This window comes from Sturnira hondurensis, unplaced genomic scaffold (assembly GCF_014824575.4).
Source record: "Sturnira hondurensis isolate 20B ecotype Veracruz unplaced genomic scaffold, ASM1482457v3 Scaffold0007217, whole genome shotgun sequence".
NCBI lineage: Eukaryota > Metazoa > Chordata > Mammalia > Chiroptera > Phyllostomidae > Sturnira > Sturnira hondurensis.
Window position 1 is genome coordinate 4,698,279 of NW_028079848.1, and position 19,674 is coordinate 4,717,952.

General features: G+C 53.7%; 1 protein-coding gene and 1 long non-coding RNA gene across 4 annotated transcripts; one reads left to right on the plus strand and one right to left on the minus strand.

Moving 5' to 3' along the window:
• On the plus strand, nt 1–3,171 carry LOC118990681 (uncharacterized). The gene is made up of 3 exons (XR_005067284.1): nt 1–1,173; nt 1,956–2,030; nt 3,137–3,171. It is a non-coding gene; the product is annotated as an uncharacterized LOC118990681 (long non-coding RNA).
• A 454-nt stretch (nt 3,172–3,625) lies between these two features.
• LOC118990677 (sodium-dependent phosphate transport protein 3-like) lies at nt 3,626–19,317 on the minus strand. Of its 3 annotated transcripts, none has more exons than XM_037051405.1 (12): nt 19,209–19,317; nt 18,410–18,499; nt 13,943–14,053; nt 12,617–12,828; nt 10,790–11,023; nt 10,619–10,706; nt 8,722–8,808; nt 7,351–7,469; nt 7,078–7,239; nt 6,499–6,631; nt 6,246–6,393; nt 3,626–4,368 (listed from the first exon to the last, which is right to left on the minus strand). In XM_037051405.1, exons 3-12 carry the CDS (start codon nt 13,968–13,970, stop codon nt 4,125–4,127), a joined length of 1,455 nt encoding a protein of 484 aa, XP_036907300.1. In that variant the 5' UTR covers nt 13,971–14,053; nt 18,410–18,499; nt 19,209–19,317; the 3' UTR covers nt 3,626–4,124. The 3 variants fall into 3 exon arrangements, with proteins under 3 accessions (XP_036907300.1, XP_036907299.1, XP_036907301.1); XM_037051406.1 differs by lacking the exon at nt 19,209–19,317 and adding an exon at nt 5,447–5,537 and having other exon boundaries at nt 4,155–4,368; nt 18,410–18,741; XM_037051404.1 differs by lacking the exon at nt 19,209–19,317 and having other exon boundaries at nt 18,410–18,743.
• Between the last annotated feature and the right edge of the window lie 357 nt (nt 19,318–19,674).

Here is a 19,674-nt window from a genome sequence, read left to right on the forward strand (position 1 = left end):
GGTTGCCACCACCAGGTGTGCACTCTGCCCCAACCATCCTCCCGTCCAGCAGTGACTCAGGTGATTTGGGGGCGGCTCTGAAGCTGTCACATGGGATGAATCTAAGTCCCGAAACGGGAGACTTGAATGAATGGATGAATGGCAGGGCCATTTTCCGGAGTTTGGCTGCCGTCCCACTCCCACTAAGCCCCGAGCCCACATGCCGTGCTATGATTCCTGCTCAGAACCTTTGGTCCTCGTCCTGATTCTGACAAGTCCTTTCTTCAAGTCGGGCTCCTGCTTGGTGTCACCATCTCTGTGACAGACGGAGTCAGCCTGGTGATCAAGCTCAGACCGGAAACCATCTCTCTCTTTGCCTTCTGTTATTTTTGTCCCTTGCTGAGCAAAGTGACAGGTCTCTGGTTACCTGCCCCACACGTTCAGTCACATGCGCGATGGCCACACGGCGAGTCCTCCTCACCGTGTCTCCTTAGATGAGTCTTTTCCTTGTTAATTCCCAGTTTCAATGCCCCTGATTTCAGCAACCGCTCTCCCAGGACTGCTGGGCTGTGGCTGCAAAATCTACGCTATGCAGGAGAGCAGCCGTGGAGAAGGGAAAGAACCATTGTGGCAGATAGGACTTTGAGGAGAAGACGTTGGAGAAAACGAGGAGTGCTTGTGGGCTGAGGTGTTCCGTGATTCCAGATAGGACCTCAGTTAAGTTGATGTTTGCATTGTAGGAAGGGTCTCATACTGTCGGGAAGCAAGATGGTGTCGCATCCTCTGACCAGCACGGCTGTATAACTAAGTGTGTGGGGCCAAGTGTCCAGACACCTTCACCATCCACCTGGGACTCGGAACAAGCGTCTTCTACTTTGTTGACTCACTTATTTGGATGTCAAAGAAAGGAACAAGGGTAAATCATGCAACAAAGTAAAGCCATCTGCCATCATTATTACAACGGTTATTATTAACACCCCTTGTCCCAAGAATGAGTTTTAATCGTTTTTTGTTTCTTAAATAATTTTTCTGTTGAGAAGTTTCTTCTTCCAAACCTGTAAGGTCTGGATATTCTGAGATTGGCCAGTGGTTTCCTGACCACATACACTTTTGGAGAATCTGGACAAATGCAACTAACAAAGACTCTGATATTCAATATTCCAACCACTTGACCTAAAGCAAGAAACTCATTAAGTATATTTTATGCTTCCCAAATTGCATTAAGCAAAAGTTATACCAAATGTTGCACTAATACACATCCTTCCGGCCTCCAGTATGTTTTTTCTTTGCCCCATGACCAGTCCTGAAGTGAACACTACACATTTCAGGGCAGGGGGTGTGTTTCCCTTCTGGTCGCATTTGACGCCTGTTACTAATTCTTGTATCAGTCAGTATGGGCTAGGTATCCTTCAGTAACAAATAGCCCCCTTCCAATCTCAGTGGTTTGCAGCAACCTGCTTCATGCCACCTGTCCCATGGTCAGCTGCTCTGGGCCACGTTATCTTCACCCGGGGCCCAGGAAGGTGGATCAGCTTCAGTCTAGGACACAGCCAGTCTAATGGCAGAGGACAAAGTGACAACATCAGGAAGTTTCTGGCTAAAAACGGCCCTTGTCCTGTTGGCTCAAAATGCATTGGTTGAAGTGAGTCACGTGAACGGTGTTGCTATTGATGGGACAGGGATTACAAGTCTTCCGCTCAGGAGGGAAAGCGAGTATGCGTGTGCACACACCTTGCCGCACTGGTGCACTGGGACGGCGGGGAGAGCTGGGTGCTGGCCGAGGCACTGCCGAGCCCCGGAGTGTCTCAGCCAGGCTTTCCCACCGCAAAGCCGGCCATTCCGATCTGCTACTTACCTCACCTGTGAGGGCTTTCCCCTAGTTACTAATTAGTTGGCATCTATTCACTTCTTATGCATAAGTGCCTGGTTTTTAGAGTTTGTTACTTTTGTCTCTTCTGATGTTCGTTCACCTGCAGATGGGGACAGGCTTTGTGGCCTTGTGACGGTCACTCGAGGTGGCCCATTGGCCCTCCCGTTTTGGAAGTGCACAGGTGAGCGCATAGCAGCTGGGGATGTATTTGAGGGTGTGCTCAGTGGCCAGGGGTTGGGGGGAGGCTCTCTTCTGAGAGACACGTGTACACTCACCTCTTGTCCCTCTTGTGAGAACCCAGCTTAATGTTTCCTCCTATCCTTTCAGAGATATCTTTAAAATATTTTTTCTTCTTAACAGAAAGGACCGTGTGCTACATCTTTTAAAATACATTACTGTACCTATTTTTCTTTTTATTGCTATTTCAAGTAAATTTGAGAAACAGGAAACGTTGCCCAATAGCCGTCATCCTAACGCACCAGCCATTTTCAATCGTATGTATTCATTTCCTTGTTGGTTCTTTTTTTAACCCCTGTATTTTTTTATTTGTTTGGAAATCGCAGTGCAGATAAAACTTAAGGCAGGTACTTTAAGATGTATTTTTTGTCCTCTGTCACAAAACTGAGAGTACGGGGAAACTTGAAATATTCGTTACTCACTGTTCACACACATGCATTTTGAGCCCGGCTCTTCGACTGCCTCGGAGGTGACATTCAGGGCAGCAGGAGAAGGCGGCGGACTTCACATGTGGCTGGGACTGTGTAGGGCGACTGACTCCGCCCGGGAGTATTTTTAAAGGCTCCCTGGGGTGGGTGGGGGAGTGTTTGTGCAAGAGTTTCCCAGGTGGGAAAGCGTGTATTCTGCTGAAGGGACTCGGGAGACTGCTGGCTTGGGAATTGGGACCGGGTGGGGGGTATATGTGGTGACTTTTGGCGAGTCCGGGGATTCGATCAGTTCAGGCTGCAGGTCTTCGGGACACGTGGATGATGACAAGTGAAGAATTACAAGTCTGGGGAAAGAGATGTTCACGGGAGGCCAGAAAGAATGGAGCGGGGAGGAGAAATGGCAACAATGTGAGATCAAAGTGTGAGGAGGAGGAGGAGGGTGGCCAGTGTTGGGAAGTCCTTCCCAGGGGCAGCGACCCAGGAAGTGCTGAGCCAGCAGCACTGACACATCCGGTGCCAAGTCTCCGGATGGAAAACAAACACTTAGAGGTGGAGGGAAGCCCAGGCCCAGGGAAGAGCTTTAGTCGTCAAGCCAACCGGCTTCATCCCTTCGTCTGCTCAGCGAGCCCAGGTCTGTCTCTGTGGCTGGTCCAGACTTCTCATGTGGTGGACGTCTCTCGTCTGGGATGGCTGCGAGCAGAACCAGAGCCCCTCGGAGTGCGGAGACCGCCTAGGAGCCAGGATTCACGCCTGCCGGGTTCATGATGCCTATTTGCAAATCCTGGGAAAACAGGAAATTCCAATGACCTTTTTCTGCCCTGGAAAGGGTCCTTCTCTGGTGTGTGATGGGCTTTTTTCTGCCTTGTCACACAGAGCCTCAGTGTTCTTCTCCCCCACATCGATCGTCACTTCACTGGCACACACCTCTGCCATCTCCCTCCCGCACCCGGCGCCTTGTCCACTTTGGGAGGCGCCCACACTGCCTGCTGTCACACACCTTCTCATGGCGCATGCTCCCCGGCTCTGTCTTCTCCCGATCTCTGGTGAGCCCCAGCCGTGTCCTCTTCTGGCTACCTCTCGGTGGTTGAGCTGCAGTTTCGCTAGGACACAAATACCTGTTCGGCCTGATGGAAACACCCTCATCTACATCATTTGAAAATAGTCTATTTCATTTTAGCATGTGAGTTTTAATAGAATTTAACCATATAAATAAACACCCAAGTTCCACAGCATGTAAAAACGAAAAAGATGTTAATTCTTTGGATTATAGATTTCAAATTCCGTTCTCTGCAGAGCTCCAGACCATATGATTGTAGCTCCCAGCCGATCTTTGCTGTGTCCATATCACCCCGTCGTCGTACTTATCAGTGGTGAGTTTCACGTAGGATTTTATCCGCCTAGTACTTTCCAAGGAGGAAAAGTTAAAGGCAGCGACGTTTCAAGCTTGTCCTGCCCGTGTCAGCCCTGGAAATCGGCCAGCTGAGTGTTAGAAACTCCGGGGACTATCACACAATCAGTGGTACCTGGGGACCCCCCAAGACCAATGCACGGGGGGTCCCACCCCTCAGTGTGTTTGAGAGACTGCCCGAAAAATCTAACACACAACTGGGCTAGGAACGGCCGAGTCTATGGCCGAGAACGTGCAGAAAGAGTGACGACGAGTGAGGAAACGGGGAAACACTGACGGTCGACTCGGCATCTGCTCGCCGCGCTGCGTCCTCAGAGGCGGGTGAGTCTCCTGTCTTTGGCCCAGTCCTGGATTTCCGCCTGCCCAAATGCGAGGTAAAAAAGCAGGCCCAACATGTTGACGCCGGCGGACAGGAAAAAGACACTTCTCCATCCCGACACTGAATCCTGGGGCAGAAAGCGGGATGATCCGTGTCAGCAAGCTTTCCCTGCCGGCCCTAGGGGCCCTCTGTTTGGTGCTGGGCGGCGCTGACCTCGGAAGAACAGGGAGAACAGGGAGGGGTCAACGTGAGATAGCCCTGCGTCTCAAATTATCAGAGTTCGGTGAGCCTTGGAAGCAGAATGAGGACTCTCAGATGAGCACTGGGTTCTGGGTTGGGAAGGATTTTTCTTTAAATCAAAATAAATTAACCGACCCTAATGTTTTCTCTGGATTTTGGACCTCAACATTCATGAAAATACCCTATTGTTCATTCAAAATTGTGTCTAAAATGCATCATTAAGATTTTGTCTTTCCAGGCTCTGCTTTATATTGTTTACAGCCCTTGGTGCCAATCGCAGACCCAAGAGGACGTCCCCGCAGGGGGAGAGTGGCCGGCTGCCCGAGGCACCGCCCAAGGCCTGGGAGGGCAAGTTTGTTTCCACCATCATGGACACTGGTAGTAGCTGTGTAAAGAATCAACCCAGAAAGCCGGTCACGCAAAAACACATGACAATAAAATGAAACCGATTCTGCCAGTTGACTCTCTCTGTCCTCCCATCCCAGCCTGGTCCCGCCTTTTCGTTTTCTCCAGAAGCCCCCGTGTCACGTGGAGCCAGCCTCATGGCCACACCCCTGCTCCGTCCACCGTGGTCACTGCTCTTTGAATGGACACCTGTTCTCATCCTGCGAATCTGAGCCGTATCTCCTCGCTGTCTCCCCCCTCTGCCCTGTCTTCCTCTCTTACCCCAAAATGTGCCCTTCGCTCTGGGCCTAACTAAGAACCTCTCCACGCGTTTGTGCCTCTAGAAAGTCGGCCCTGCTGTTTCCATCAATGTGGCATCGTTCGCCTCTAGAAGCTCCGCTCTCCCTTTCTCTGGGAACCTGCGCCCCTGGACCTGCCCCGGTGCTCTGGGTAGAGCTGTGTGCGGCTGTCTGTGCTTGCGTGTCCCCTCGGACCTCAGTCCTCGAGAGCAGTGGCCCCACTGTGTGTCCCTGTGCCTGAAACAACACCTGCTGTGGAGGGTTGTCAGTGAATGGCCCCACCTGGCTGATGAGGAAGCCGGTGGTGGTGGAGGAGATGATCCCCGCGACGTGCCCGAATCCCCGCGAGACGCCCATGAGGAAGCTGGCATACCTGTGGGGATGTCGGGGTGGCCTTATGGGAAGCTGCGGTCCACACAGCCAGCATTTTTCTTTGAACGTCTTTTCAGCAGCCCAGCGTGGCTGCTGCTCTGCCCTCACGGCGAAGGCGTGCTCTGCAGTGACCTGAGACGCCCAGGGCAGCGTCCCAGCGCCGAGTCTGTGGCCAGGGGACCACTCTGCCCCCAAGAGCCCAGGCTCCTCCCTGGGAGTTGGTGGGGTGCACAGGACCCAGACGCGGGACAGGCCGCCTGGGCTTCGGTCCTGGCCGACTTTGTGTGGCGTGTGGTGTGTCTGACCGCCTGCTCCCCAGCCCTCGCCCTCCAAGGCATGGGTAACGGGAGCGCCGGCCTCGCGTGGCTGTGACGACTAGATGTGAAGCCACACGAGAGGCCCCCCATGTCCCCCACCTCCCTGTAGGGTCCAGCTCGTGGCCAGCATGGAGGTTTGTGGGAGTGAAGGTCCCCAGCACCTGGCGTGGGGGGGGGGTGCCTTTCCCAGAGCAGCCATCGGGGCTCTGCTGGGAGGCTCTCGGTCTAAATCCGCCTCAGGGCAGGGCCTTGTGCTGACAGGTCTGGGTACTTGTCCCTGTTCTGCCACCGTTTGTGGGATGCAACAATGTGAAGGAGTCAGAGGAACGAGACTGAGGTCTGGCACCTCCGGAGCGACCTGGAGGCGGGGAAGCAGCAGGCGAGGATCGTACCTGGGGGCGACATCTAAGCTGTTGATGATGAACCCTGAGTCACACAGGTTGCTGGTCCCAGGGATAAGTATCAGCAAGACAATGGTGGTCACGTAACTGGAAGCCACGAAGGGCAGGGCCACAGCACAGAGTGATGGGAGGAGCAGCCCTGGGCAGGCAGGACCCGTGTCAGAACCCCTGTTGGGACTCGATCGGACCACGAGAGGGAGAGGGGATCGGTGGGTTGTCCCCCCGCCTGCCCGCCTGTCCTCACCCAGGGACGAGAAGAGTTTCCGCACGGTGACCAATCTGAGAAGATTCCTGGACAGAAGGAAATCGGCCAGCTGACCCCCCAGAATCGTGCACATCGAGGCGGCAACAAAGGGCAGGGAGGACAGGACCCCGCTCTGGAGGAAAGACACGAGCCGGTGAGGACCAAGGTGCAGGGAGCATGGACGTCACCAGGCCACCTTGAGCCGGCCCCCGACAGTGCGAGTTGTGTGCGGTCAGGAACCGAGCGTCTCCGCCTCGGGAGGGGCCTGATGCTGTCTCTGGAGACAGCGATGCTGATTCCCGTGGGAACCTGAAGGGTTGAGACTCCAGTGTGGCAGTGTGGCGGTTAGGAACACACTCTACAGCGGCGGTCTCCCTGAGTGGTTGTGCCATCAAGGGCAGCACGTCACCTCTGTCTGTCCTGTTGTCGCACCCGTGCACAGGGACCTTTCTTTACAGTGCCTCCTTCAAGGCCGCTGTGAGGGTGAACGGTTGCGGGCAGGGCCGGAATGGAACAGGAAGCATGGAAGTACTTCCCCCACGGCCACGGCCATTTCCCCCGTGTCGGAAGGGCACTCACCTGTCTGATGTTGACGTGGAGCACGGAATGGATGTAGGTCGGCAGGTACATGATGATGATGGTGCATAACCAGAAGTGGCTGAAAAACCCCATGAAAATGGCCCACAGCGGCAGGCAGCGGACCATGGCCTTTATGGGGACAGACCGTCGACAGGAAGTGGGCTGGAAGGAAACAGCTGGTCAGCGTGGGTGTTAGAATGGGCCGGGGGTCCCCCGGGAGCCCCATGCCGCCCTGCAGCCTCTGTGTGGCCTCAGGGAGAGGGGGACTTGTACCTGCTGAGCCAGCGAGGACACAATGTGATCCTTTTCTCTGACACTTATGCACGGGTGATGCACGGGGTCATCGTAAATCACCATGAACCACAGGAGACAGCACACACAGCCGATGCCGCCTGGGGAGCCGGGACCCTGTTAGTCTGCAGGTTTGTGAGGTGTCGGGGGGCTTCCCTCTGAAGTGGACACCTCCCCCCAGACACACCCAATTCATGGTTATTCCATCACAAGAACCTCAAGTTCCCACTTATTTACTTCAATTCTTTCACGAATCACTTGTAACCAAAGCTCTCCAGGCACCGCCTCCCCGACAGACTGCCAGGGGTCAGTGCCGAGCCCTTTGGAGACAGCGGGGGCTGAGCGAGTGTCCTGTTGCCTCGAAGACTCATCCCTCCTAGGACTCAGTGCTTACAGGGTTGCATGTCGCCAGCAGCAGATTCTAACTTGCACCTTGTCTCATTTTGGACGACCTGAACGGTTAGGACTGAGGACGAACATCACTGTGCATGCCCGCAGCAACCTGAATAAAATCTGTGAGGCAAGGAGAAGCCTCCGACACGTGGGCGAAAGACCCGTGCGCTTGTGCCACGCTGCGCACCCGCAGTGGGTTTCTGCAAGAAATGCTCCTTGGCAGTTTATGTCCATGGACCCAAGAGACCTGGGGTTAGTTCCGTTAGTGAGGAAGCTCATGTTGAATGACACCATTTGGTCGTCATGACAGAACGGAAACTTGTGTTGTGGCTGAGATTTGTCGTTTGAAGAAGGCTCTGTGTTAAAAGACTGGGGGACTCGTGTTCATTAAATTCCCTCTCATGACAGGTTCAACACATTCCTTTATTTACGAAGCTGAGAGTCAGAGCTACGATGGTGCGGTGTGTTATAGAATGGGTTCCGCAACTGGAGCGTTTCACTGTCTGGTGGCGACAAAGGAGAAATAGACAATCGACACCAGCACAGTCTAGAGAAGACATGTCCGTGAGCAGCGCCACGGATCTGGGATGGGATCCGTGTGTCCGCAGGAAGGTGCACACACACGGAGGTTCACAAGGCTCCCCCGTGGAGAACAGGCCAAGGGCGTCTGGCAGAAATACTCCTTCTGAAATACGAGGACACCTCGGCAGTGTAGTCAGTCCCCAGCCCCGTGTCTTAGCCATGTGCAGAAGGAGACTCGGCGTGGCAGACGGCGGGGTAGACTTTACAGAGATGTCCTCTCGGCTTCCCCGAAGCTGGCAACACGCAGTCACCGCCCTGGCTAGAGTAAGACGGCTCCCAGCCCTCACGTTCTTCGTCATCTTCCATTTCCCTGGTGTCCTGCCAGAAGGGTGTGGCTGAACACCTGGGACATGGACGCGTCAGGGGGAAGCGACTCACCGAAGATGTAGAAGATGAAAGGCCAGCCCAAGGTCTGTGAGATGAGTCCCCCGACACAGAGGATGATGAAGGACCCGCATGCTGCCCCTGAAGAGATGAGGAGAGGGACACTTAGGAACGTGACGGAGGCTGGGACCGAGCGGCCTCCCTTCCTGGTCAGTGTCCCGACAGTGAGGTGGCATACTTGCAATTGCTGGGTGACAAGAGCCTTGCCCCTCAGATCCCCCCAGTGAAGTCATGTGGAGGAAATAAAAATAATAATGACGATGATGGTAGTAATAATCCCCCCAACACTGCAGTGGCGGCTCCTGAGCACCAGCCTGGCCGAATCCACAGCCCACCTGTATTTCCTTGTAACCAGAGTTATACTGGCAGATGCTGGGGACAGGAAAGGAAAGGCTGACAAAAATTAAGTCACAGTCCCTGCTCCCAAGGAGTGGTCAGTCCACAGTGGTCAGTCGGAGAGAAAAGCAAAAACAAAACTCACTATCGCAAGTAGGATCCTGGAGTCTGAGTGTGAGTCACACAGACGCACAGTAAGAAATGCACAGCGGCCCAACACACACCCCTCAAACAAGTTCCCCGACTCAGGACTTGGCTTCACCGTGTGCAATACAGGCCTGCTCTGCTCTGTTGTGTTGTATTCTGTTCCGTTCCATTCACTTTCATTTCTAAAGACAGGTTTTGACCCACTTAACAGATTTCATGACCCTGCTAATAGGTCCCAATTTGAAAAAAAAAAGGGTGGAGAATATAAATGTAATGAGACTACAATGCTCTCTGAAAGCATCCGTTGAGGAGCAATTGAAAGCAGTGATCAGTTGAATTGTTGAATAGGGATTGTTTGCCATGCGGCTTTGGGAAAAGAAGCCGGAGGCAGAGGACCTGGCAGGAAACTAGCAGAGCCCCAGGGAAGTGGGGTGTGGAGCTCACAGGGGGCCCCGGGGCTGGACCAGCGGGAGGGCCCTTGGCAGCTCACAGCTTTGCATCCAGGCCCCGGGAGGACGAGGAGGAATGCCGCGAACATTCCCCTGCAGGAGAGCAAACTCAGCCACCTGGGCTCTGGGGCCAGTGTGGCGTTGGTGGGAAGAGAGGGTGGGAGGACACACAGCTGGTGTGGCGGAGCCGATGGGGGGTCTGTGGGCTGAGGCCGAGGGGGTGTGAGCAGTGGGAGGGTTGGTCGCCTCGGAGGCAGAGTCTGCCGGTGCACGTGTGTTGGGCCGGAGGGAGAGGCTTGGAGGAACCTCGGTCTGGTCTTCAAACGCACACCCTCAGAGCTACCAGGGGGTGCGCCTCAGGGATGAAGCTGCCGCCTTCTTAGTGAGACCGTGCACTGTGTCTGGCGTGGCAACCGAGGGCTTGCTGTGTGGCGGGGTTTGGGGTGTGTCCCCTGTGCGCACTCAGGGTCTTGTCCTACCACCTGCTGGCTACCACTGTGGGCTCTTGTCGGCGTACAGCAACCCCTTCCTTTCTGAGGGAAAGTTAGAGACAGAACTCACATCCGAGGGTTGTGAGGACTCGCCCACAACACCACCGGGCTCAGATTCGTGCGGTATTTAAATTCTACCTTGCAGCCTTTCCACTCTGAATTCAGCAGTCCCAATTCTCGATGGTATGTCATTGTTAAAGTGGTGTTTACACCATGTACTTGGTCTTTCTCCACTTATGCAATTGCTCAAAGTTCCACATGGCCCCACACACAGTGCTTTTGCAGCTCGTGGGGGCCCCTCTGTGCTGAGCCTCAGTGATGTCTCGGCTCAGTTAGATTGTTCTTACCCGTTGCGTAACCTCGTACGTTGTCGAATCTTCCGTCCCTCCGAAAGCATCCCGTGCATCCCACGGATGATGCGGGAGGGTGAGGTTGTGACAAAGCTGCCCCGCGTGGAGGAATGCCTACCTGACCCTGCGATGCTGGTGAGCTTGCTCCGTTCCAGTGGGGGTGCCCATTTTGCCCAAATGGTAAACTGACCTGTCCACGCCATTCCCTGGAATGAAAATCATGAAGGCCTGTGGGCACAGGTGGGATGCAGGAATCTGTATCGACTCTGGGGAGAAGGTGCCTGGATACCTGGGCCACGCCCTGGATGGTCCGCACCACAACCAGCACAGTCACTCCCCGGTCGGCGGCCCACGGTGTGAGGAGGGTGAGGAGGGAGGAGATGAGCAACCCGGCACCCAGCATCTGCTTTGCTCCGAATATCCCTGCTAGGTATCCGCTGGGGACCAGAGTCAGGATGACCCCGTAGCTGATGGAGCTGAAGATAAGGCCCTGGGTCTCGGGGCTCCATTCAAACACAGAGCTCTGGGGAGGAGTAAAGAGGAAAAACCTTTGCTAAGGAAGTCTGCTGCACGGCCGGAGCCGATTGGGTTTGGTGGAACCCTACTATGAAATAGCAAATTTGGATTTTCGCTATTTTTTACCTAACTTGAACGTTCCACCTTTTCCAAATAACCAGTTATACTCCTAATTTGCTCCTTTCCAAGGATGGAAAACCAGAGGAAGAGAAGGAGAAAAGAGATAAAGAAATGACTATGCCAGTAGGTGGTAGGAAGCTGTGGATGGAAGAAGCAGATGGTGAGAGACAGACCATCTGTGGAAGGGCTTCCTTTCTTTTGCGTCTGGTAAAAGGTGACACGTTGACTCTCATCTCAAAGGATGAGGAAGACGCAGCTTTCTGAGCTCTGGTGAAGACCAGCCCCTAAAATCGGGTTTGGGAACGATGGTCTACTTCACGGTATTTCGTAGTAGCGAGGTCACATTCTGCTTGCAGTGTAACCTGATGAATGGTTTTTGGTAGCTCCCTAGATAAGAACATAAATGTTATAAGTTTGAAGTAGAGAGCCAGAAAGTGTGAAATATGATATTTTATCCACTTAAGAGAAATGCCAGCTCTATGACTTGTGTCAGAGTGCTTGTTTGAGGAGGAATTTCAGTGGCACACGGACTCGGAGAAGAGGGAAGGACACTTTGGGACGGTCCCAGGAAGGCAGAAGAACTTGAACCACCCCTTGACCAATGCCTATGGTTTGTATAAAGAAAAAGAGGAAAATTTACTCCCATCGAAGAATACAGAAAAGTGGGCTCCTAGCGTTTGAAGTGACACCAAGGGATCAGAAATAGACCGGGGCACTGACTTGCCCAGCGTGGGCTTTCCCAGGCCTCTGGCTGAGGGGACTGCACGGAGAAGCGGTCCCGACTCTGAGGAGCGCAGCGTGACTCAGGCACTGGGTGGGTGACCCAGGTTCTGGAGCTTGGGGACAGGGAGTGTGTGGGATGAACAGGGCGGGGAGGTGGTCATTGCAAAGAAGCTGGGTCCCAGGAACGAACTCAGGAAATACGAGGGTGGTAAGATGTTACAGTTGGTCCAGAGGAGAATTCAAAGAAATATATATATGCACACATCTATATAGAGAGAGATACAGATATAGAAAGTATTGCTGGAAAACATTTAAAATAACTGGCAAAGCTGGCTTATTCAACTGACAGCAAGTAGGGAGTATGACTGGTTTTCCACCAGACAGTCCGTCAGCAGAGCTGCGGGCCGACCCGCTGCCGTCACGGGCTGTGTGCACAACTCAAAAACACACGAAGACCAGAGGTGCAGAGTCTGCGGGGGCGGGGGCAGATGTTCATAGACAAGCCTGTTTTTTTAATGGAAGACGCCCAGCAATCTGTTCCTTTTGAGAAGTTTTCACATTTTCCCCCTACATTCCTCCAGCTTGTAATTACAAGAACCTCCGTGAAAGATTATTTTTATCATAGACTTCAGCCACGGCTCAAAGAAAAATAATTTCAGTTCTGAAAAGTCTGTCCTGGAACATTCATGGTCCCCTCTCCACAGAATCGCGATCATGGTCCCCCCACCCAGGGCCGTTCTCCCTCCCGCTTGCTCACCCCAGTGCCGAGGTCCAGGAGGGGCCCGCCGGGGTCCTGGAGCGCGTCTGCACGAGGCCTGACTGCGGAGGCGTTGACTGCAGCCGGCTGCTGCGTGCCGTTGACCATGGCGATGACCGCGATGCTCAGACTCACCCGCTGCGTGATCATGGCCAGGTTCGACAGGTGCATGACCACGGCCAGTCCGCAGCGCAAGGAGCAGAGATGCGGGCCTGGGGGTGGGCGGGAAGGAGGCCGGGAGGTCCTGGCTGTGCTCGCCCCTCCCACTGAAAACAGGACAGCTTCCCTCTCCACTGAAGTCCGCCCTCCTTTCTCACCGTCTTTAGTTAGCTTCAAGACAGTGAGTCCGGGACCTTACAATCGAGTAGAGCAATGGTGGGAAGCAGACAATAAACACAAACACCTCAATGAAGGCGTTTATGCCGCTTTGCTGTCACGTGGGGGTGCAGGTGGCCGAGCCGGTCCCAGAACACCTCCCGGCGGCAGGCCATTGGTCCCGGGCGTGTGCACACCCACTCGCCAAAGACCTGGGCCGTTTCCGCTAGGCGGCTGCCTTTGGGTGGAGCTGACAAACGTCCAGGGCCTTCTTTTAAAATGTCTGAGGGTGGGGCGTACCTGGGCACTTCTGCTAACTGCTAACTCGAGCGCAACACCTACGTGGGCCTGCCTTCGTTTATGTTCAGCTCTTTAGAAAATTCACGGGGAAAACCACCTTTATGCAGTTTGTTGGTGATGAGGTGCTGGAGGCCTTTGCAGTATGTCACAAGAGTAATTCTTTTTTTTTCTTTTTTTTCAAGTCCCCATGAAGTGTGGGCAACAAGGGTCCACTGCTGAAGTGCTCCCATGTGAATGATGGAGTCTGTTATTGTACATATATATCATATATGTCACACATGTATGTATCATATATATATATTTTGCATTGCATATTTGGAGAACTTGGACTAAAGAGAAATGAGAGGACCTTTGAGGACATGGATGTAACTATAATGAAAGAAATCCCTTTTAACGGCCAGTGGGCTCGGGGATGGGATTGGTTGCCTGAGAAGAATGATTTCCTCATGAATGGAGCTTCCCACTCTGGGGGGACAGGGCCTCCCTCCTAGCCTGGGGGTCATCCCCTCCTCATGTCCCAGATTTACTGATTGTTTGGCTTGATTTCGGATGACAACTCAGCGGGTCCCCTGAGGAGGAAGCAGCGGCAGGTGGCAGTAGGAAGTGGGGAGCGGGTCCCATGCCACGGTGAAAGGAGGGTGAGGACATGTACAGGACACGGGGACAGCATCCGCTCCTCGAGTCAGCTGCAGACGCGACAGGTGACCATACCTTTCCTGGGGGACGGCTTCTTGTCCATGTGGCTCCTCTGGGAAGTGTCACTGCACTTTAAGGCAGAGGCCACCTCAGCCCGGGTTCTTTTTTACCACGACAGGCTTTGATCTACGGGCAGAAAAACAACCCAAAACACAGCACACAAGTCACTTTTTCGTGTTAGTGTCGCCTTCTCACAGTGTCAGTAAATGCGTGGGTGGCAGCCAGCTCTGTGGTTCATGCCTCACAGCACCTGTGGCGCAGTGATGCTCATGGAGTTTTGTGGGTTCGCAGGAGAAACTCTGGTGGAAAGTCCCACCTGTGTCCTCCCCTGTTCTGAGTGGAGCTTCCGTGGGAACAGGGCAAACCACAGACAACCGGGCGGAGGGGAGGCCGGAGACAGGGAGGTGGAGGGAAGCGCGGGAGCCCAGGGGCAAGTCCCAGAGCAGCCCTTGCTTTTCCCTGAGCACGTTTCTGTCCTGTCCTTTCCGTCCCATCGGGACAGTGTCCCATGGTGACGTCTTTGAACATGAAGGACGATGTCTGTAACACTTGGAGGTATTGCCTTAAAGGCTTAAAATGTTTACTCTCGTCTCTGCTGCACACGATTTGGACACTTTACTAGACTGAACGGATTTTCTTTTCTGTTTTTTAAGTTTATTTATTTTTAGACAGAGGGGAAGGGAGGGAGAAAGAGAGGGAGAGAAATATCGATGTGTAGGTGCCTTTCATGTGCCCCACGCTGGGGAACTTGGCCCGCAACCCAGGTAGGTGCCCGGCCTGGGAATTGAACCAGTGGCCCTTTGCTTCACAGTCTGGTGCTCAGTCCACTGAGCCACACCAGCCAGGGCTGGACGGAAAGGATTTTCAAATCGAACTGAGTTGGAGCTTCCTACTACAACCACGAATAAATCTAGCTATTTCGACAGGCGAAGAGAACTCATGACCCCGACAGGGACAGAATTGGTGTCTGTGCATCAATCAAACTGTCTCTGGGGACACCCACACTTACTGTGGGCACCGTTGTCATCCTAAGAATATTGCCAATTTTGTAGCCGCCCCTAAACTGAAGGATCTGCGACTCTACCAACACCCGGGTTGGCGTCATGCTGCTTCATCCAAAGCCCTTGCATTCTCTGCACATACATTTAATAAGACCCGTCCGCATCCACGGAGGAATTCATAACCGATGGCCTTGGGGAGAAGGAGCATAAGGAAAGACACAGATGAATTTTCCCCCAAATACTCTCTGCAGTATTACTTATTGCCCCGTAGCATTAGCGACGTAGTAAGGGCTCAGTGAGTCCATTTTCAGAGATGGTTACCATGGACTGTATTAAATATTCTCAGTAGTACATGGAAATGACCGCTCTTGGGTTCCACGTAGGCACCGAGCCTGGCTTGGTGCATGGACATCCCCAGAGAGACACAGACTCACGCGGTGGTCACGTCATTCTTCAGGATTTTCTGTACTGACCAAGGGATTTTGTGAACACTCAGTAGTGACCTTACATTCAGAAGGAGCTGAGCGACTTAGAGCAGTCATTGGGCTTCATGGTCATGGTCACCAGAGTTTTCTGCTTGCCACGTGCCAGGAGAATTCTGGGAGTACCGTCTCCCCACCTAAGTTTGGGGGTTTTCTACTTTGATTACCATGAACCCCAATGCGGCACAAGGCCAGCAGCAGGAAGCTTGGCCTGGGCTCTGCCTGGAAGGCGCTCAGTCCTCCGGGCCGGGAGGACACTGGTCCGTCCGGCGCTCTGCTCGGATCCCAGCTGAGCAATCGGACCAGACACCCAGCTGAGCCGGAGTCGGGCCTTCTTCCCTTCCCTCGTTAGGTCAGATCGCAAACGTGGCTGAAGGGGGCGACTGCCTGACTGTGCCTGCAGCGCCCAGAGCAGAGCTTTGCCACCAGCTCCTGTGAAAGTTTCCGCACACTCAGCTGTCCTGCTCGTGGCGCTGACTGGAAGGGGCGGGGCTGCAAGTTCAAAGACCTGACCGGAGCTGCAGCGCAGCGTGGGCTGAGCCCGCACACGCCTCCCGAGGCCCCGGCCCCGACTTCCCTCTGTGTTCACACTTTCGGTGCGAGCACATTTTAAGCGCACCAGGGTAGCTTCATGTTGAGGTATTCTAGATGGGAATTGATGGGATTTTAAATTGTTTTAACGCAGAAGGAAGTTTCATGATGGAAGCACTTTCAAACTGAGCTTCTTGAATACTTAAAAAGTCAAAACAACTCCTTTTTTTTTAAAAGAAATGCTTTTTTCTCTTGCTGTGTATTTCTGAAGGCTTTGTTGCTTTTTTCTTTTTTTTATTTATCTTTAGAGGGGAAGAGAAGGAGAGAGGGAGAGAAATACCAATGTAGGGTTGCCTCTCATGCATGCTCTGCTGGGAACTGGCCTAGCAACCCAGGCAAGTGCCCTAACTGGGAATCGAACCGTGGCTGTTTGGTTCCCAGGCCCGCACTCAATCCACTGAGCTACACCAGCCAGGGGGAAACAACTCCTCCTTGAGCGCTTTTTTCCTTAGTGAAATTGCATCACAAGCCGTCACGTCCGCTGCCTTTCCCTGTCCACCTGCTGCTTGAGCTTTTATGGTTTCCAATGCTTCTTTGAATTTTGTCTCGACAGCTAATCTCACTTGTTCATTCCCATCCTCTTTGGGTGAGACCCACACAGAAAGTAGGCGGGCACCCCAAACCACTCCAAGCTGGGGTCTTTCTGCGAGGCTCTAATGGAAACGGGTTTTCCAGGATAATCTGAGAGAGAGGTGTGACCTCGGAGGGTCTGAGTGCTGGCGTAACCGACAGGCACACAGAGAGCGGGTGGGTCTTGGCCCCGTGTAAACAGGGCCCAGGACCTGCCCGCTTAGCAGTGACGCTGGCAGAGTGGAGAATCCCACAGCCTTGGCTGTGAGTGGACAGACAGACAACGGGGGTGAAATTAAGTTAAAGGACAGTTCTTCATTTTAAAAATAATTTTGATGCAAGGTAGAGTTGCATTTGATATAAAATTAATAATCTAAACAATGGTTTGTGCATAAACAAGATTAGTTTTTCCCCATTCTTCTTAGTCCCAAACTTGCTTTTTCTCTATAACTGTCTTTCCATTGCCCTCAGATTCCCAGTAATACTCAGCCTGTCTTGCATCACCTCTGTTAGCAGTGTCCTTGTTCACTCAGAGTGAATGTCACAGTGGTTGAGAGAGCGCGGGCCTGCGTGTCAAAGGGCAGGGCCCTGCCTCTTCTGTTTTGGGAACAGGGTCAGAGGTAACCGGAGCACTTGCGTATAGGAAAAATGGGGGCAGTGTCCCTTCGCAGGACTTCTGGGAGGGAAGGCAGAGTCAACAGACATGCTTCCTCCTGGTGCAATCTTGCGCCTTGTGACATGTGACTGCTAGTAACGGCAGCAGTGACAACAGGCAGGCACGGTGCCGGCACTTGGACTTCTCTCGGATCACTAAGGAGAGGCTTACGGCAAATACTGAGTCCAATGAAAATGCTTTGGGTTGTGAAATTGGTTTTAAACTTTTCAAAGTCAGTCCCTGTGGACTCGAACGCACGCAGTGGGGGAGGAAGGGACGCACAGGACTCAAACAGCCGGGAACGTGGGAAGACAGAACACTGTCCGAGTTAGTGACTCGGCCCCCCTTTCGCGAGATTGGTGGCTCTGAAATAAAATGGGTTATTCCAGTGGATTGCCTATGTCACCTATGAAATTATTTATGAATTCAATCACAGAACAAAGTGTCCTCAGCCCCCACTGTGGGCACTCCGAGAGGGCAGGGCTACGCCAAAGTTAAGGTGCAACCGGACCCTGCCCCTGGGGGCTCCCAGCTCAGCTCCTCAGGAGACGCTGGCATGCCGCCCCCCGGCCCCCCTCCAGGAACCGCCTCAGGCCCCTCTTCCCGGCCAGTGTGAGCCCGGCCGTGCGTTCCCCTGGGCACCGTGCCTTCCCTGGGTTCTCCGGGGCTCCCTTCCCATCACGCACAGTCCTCTGGACGCCCCCGTGGGCTCCCTCAGCAGGTATTGCCCACGAGCATCATGTTCTGTTGCCTTCGCTCTTACACACAGCTTGGTTCATATTCCCCTTTTCTGGGGAGGCAATTCCAAGTCTATACAGAAATCCGAAGACGCACTTGTCCCAGTCCCAGTCCCCAATCCCAAACCTCATTAGCTGGGATCCAGGATTTTAATCCACAGCCACAGCCTGCCCCACACTGACCACTCGGAAGCGGAGAGGCAGCCACCATCGCCCACAGGGTCCCTGGCACTGCTGGCCCCATGCCCTGCTCGAGGGTCTTGACTGAATCCATTCCTTTTTCTAGAAAGTCTTCATTTTGGATCCTGAAGCCATTCCCAGATGGGGGTCCTTAGGCTGCCGTCCAGGCTCATTCTCTGACTCCGCCTCTACCCGTTCCCTCCTTCTGACGGATCTCAGATTAATTCGCAATTATCCTCCAACCCAAAGAGAAGACAGCCACATACCTTCACCATGAAGCCCGTCGGTGAGCCCTCGCTCTAAGGCCGCCTTGAAGTGGTTTCTGTCCCTTGTCCCCTTTCAGAGCGTTCTGTATCCTGCGGAGACAGACAAGACCGTGTGGCAGGTCTGCTGCTTAATGTTTAACTTCGCGTTCAAGTCCTCGCTGCTAGAACGTGTGTCTCAGAGGGGCACTCCACGTTCTTCTGCTTTCAACTGTGCACGTGGCCGGAAAGGTCCCGGAGACCTCCCTGGATGGAAGAGCAGGGGGTTGGCGGGGTGAGGCCGCCTTCACTTCCTCGTGTTCCTATGGCCCAGGTGTCTCCATCAGTACGGAGGGGTCATAACTCTGGTATACCTCTTTGGACCATTGGGAGAATTAAGCCAATTGCACAAGCTGACTGGGAGCAGGTCTCCCCTCAGTGAGAAGTCCCCTCGAAGGGCTCCGTGGAGCCGGGTCGCCTTTCCTTAAGCATTTGGTGCCTGAATTCTGGTAAATGGAGACTTGGTGGCCAGGCTGTCTTCCCGTGAGGCTGCCCACACTCTTCCCTCTGAGCCCTAGCTCTGCTAGACTCCTGATTCTTGAACTTGTGTCCTATCTGTGATTCTTAAAGTTTGGACTGTGGTTGCTACTGGGTTTTCTTACTTTGACTCTCGATCCTTTTAAACCGAAGCCGGGGGCCAGTGCTCCCAGCTCGATTAGCTTCAGATTGGTGCCACCCCACCCCACCCCAGCACCTTGGTTTGGCTTCTTGGTTCCTCTGCATTAGCTTCTGTTGCTGCTGTGATAAATGAAGACGGACTTACTGGCTTGACACGTTTGCTTTACAGTTCCGCAGGTCGGAAATCAAAAATGGGTTTCAGTGGCTAAAACCCGAGGTGCTGGCAGTCCACCCTCTCCCCCGAGGCGTGAGTGGAGAAGCCCAGCTGCCTCCGGCCGTGGAGGCGCCTGCTTTCCTGGGCTGGTGGCCCCTTCCTTCCCCGTCACATCTTCCCTCTAACCGTGCCCCTCCAGCCTCTCTCTTTATTGAGACCCTCGTCATTATGCTGGGCCCCCTCGGGAACCCCAGTACAGTCTTCCCATCTCGAAATCCTTAACGTCATCCCGTGCGTCACGTCCCCTGCACAGGTTGCAGGGGTCAGGGGGTGGAACCCACACCCTCCACTTCTGAGGAGCACGGGAGTGGAGGAGAAAACGGAAACTACATCTTCCTTCCTCCACGTTAAAACCCTGCTCGTTGACTTACCGGCAAGTCACCATGCGCCTGATCAG

What these genes read in the sequence shown, in the direction of transcription:
- LOC118990677 (XM_037051405.1), bottom strand. Translation starts at nt 13,970, where the DNA reads ATGGACAAGAAGCCGTCCCCCAGGAAAG. An exon ending in TCCACGTCAACATCAGACAG is followed by an intron (nt 6,632 to 7,077) that starts GTGAGTGCCCTT and finishes TCTTTCCTCCAG; the next exon opens with AGCGGGGTCCTGTCCTCCCT. An exon ending in AGCTTAGATGTCGCCCCCAG is followed by an intron (nt 4,369 to 6,245) that starts GTACGATCCTCG and finishes TTTCTGCCCCAG; the next exon opens with GATTCAGTGTCGGGATGGAG.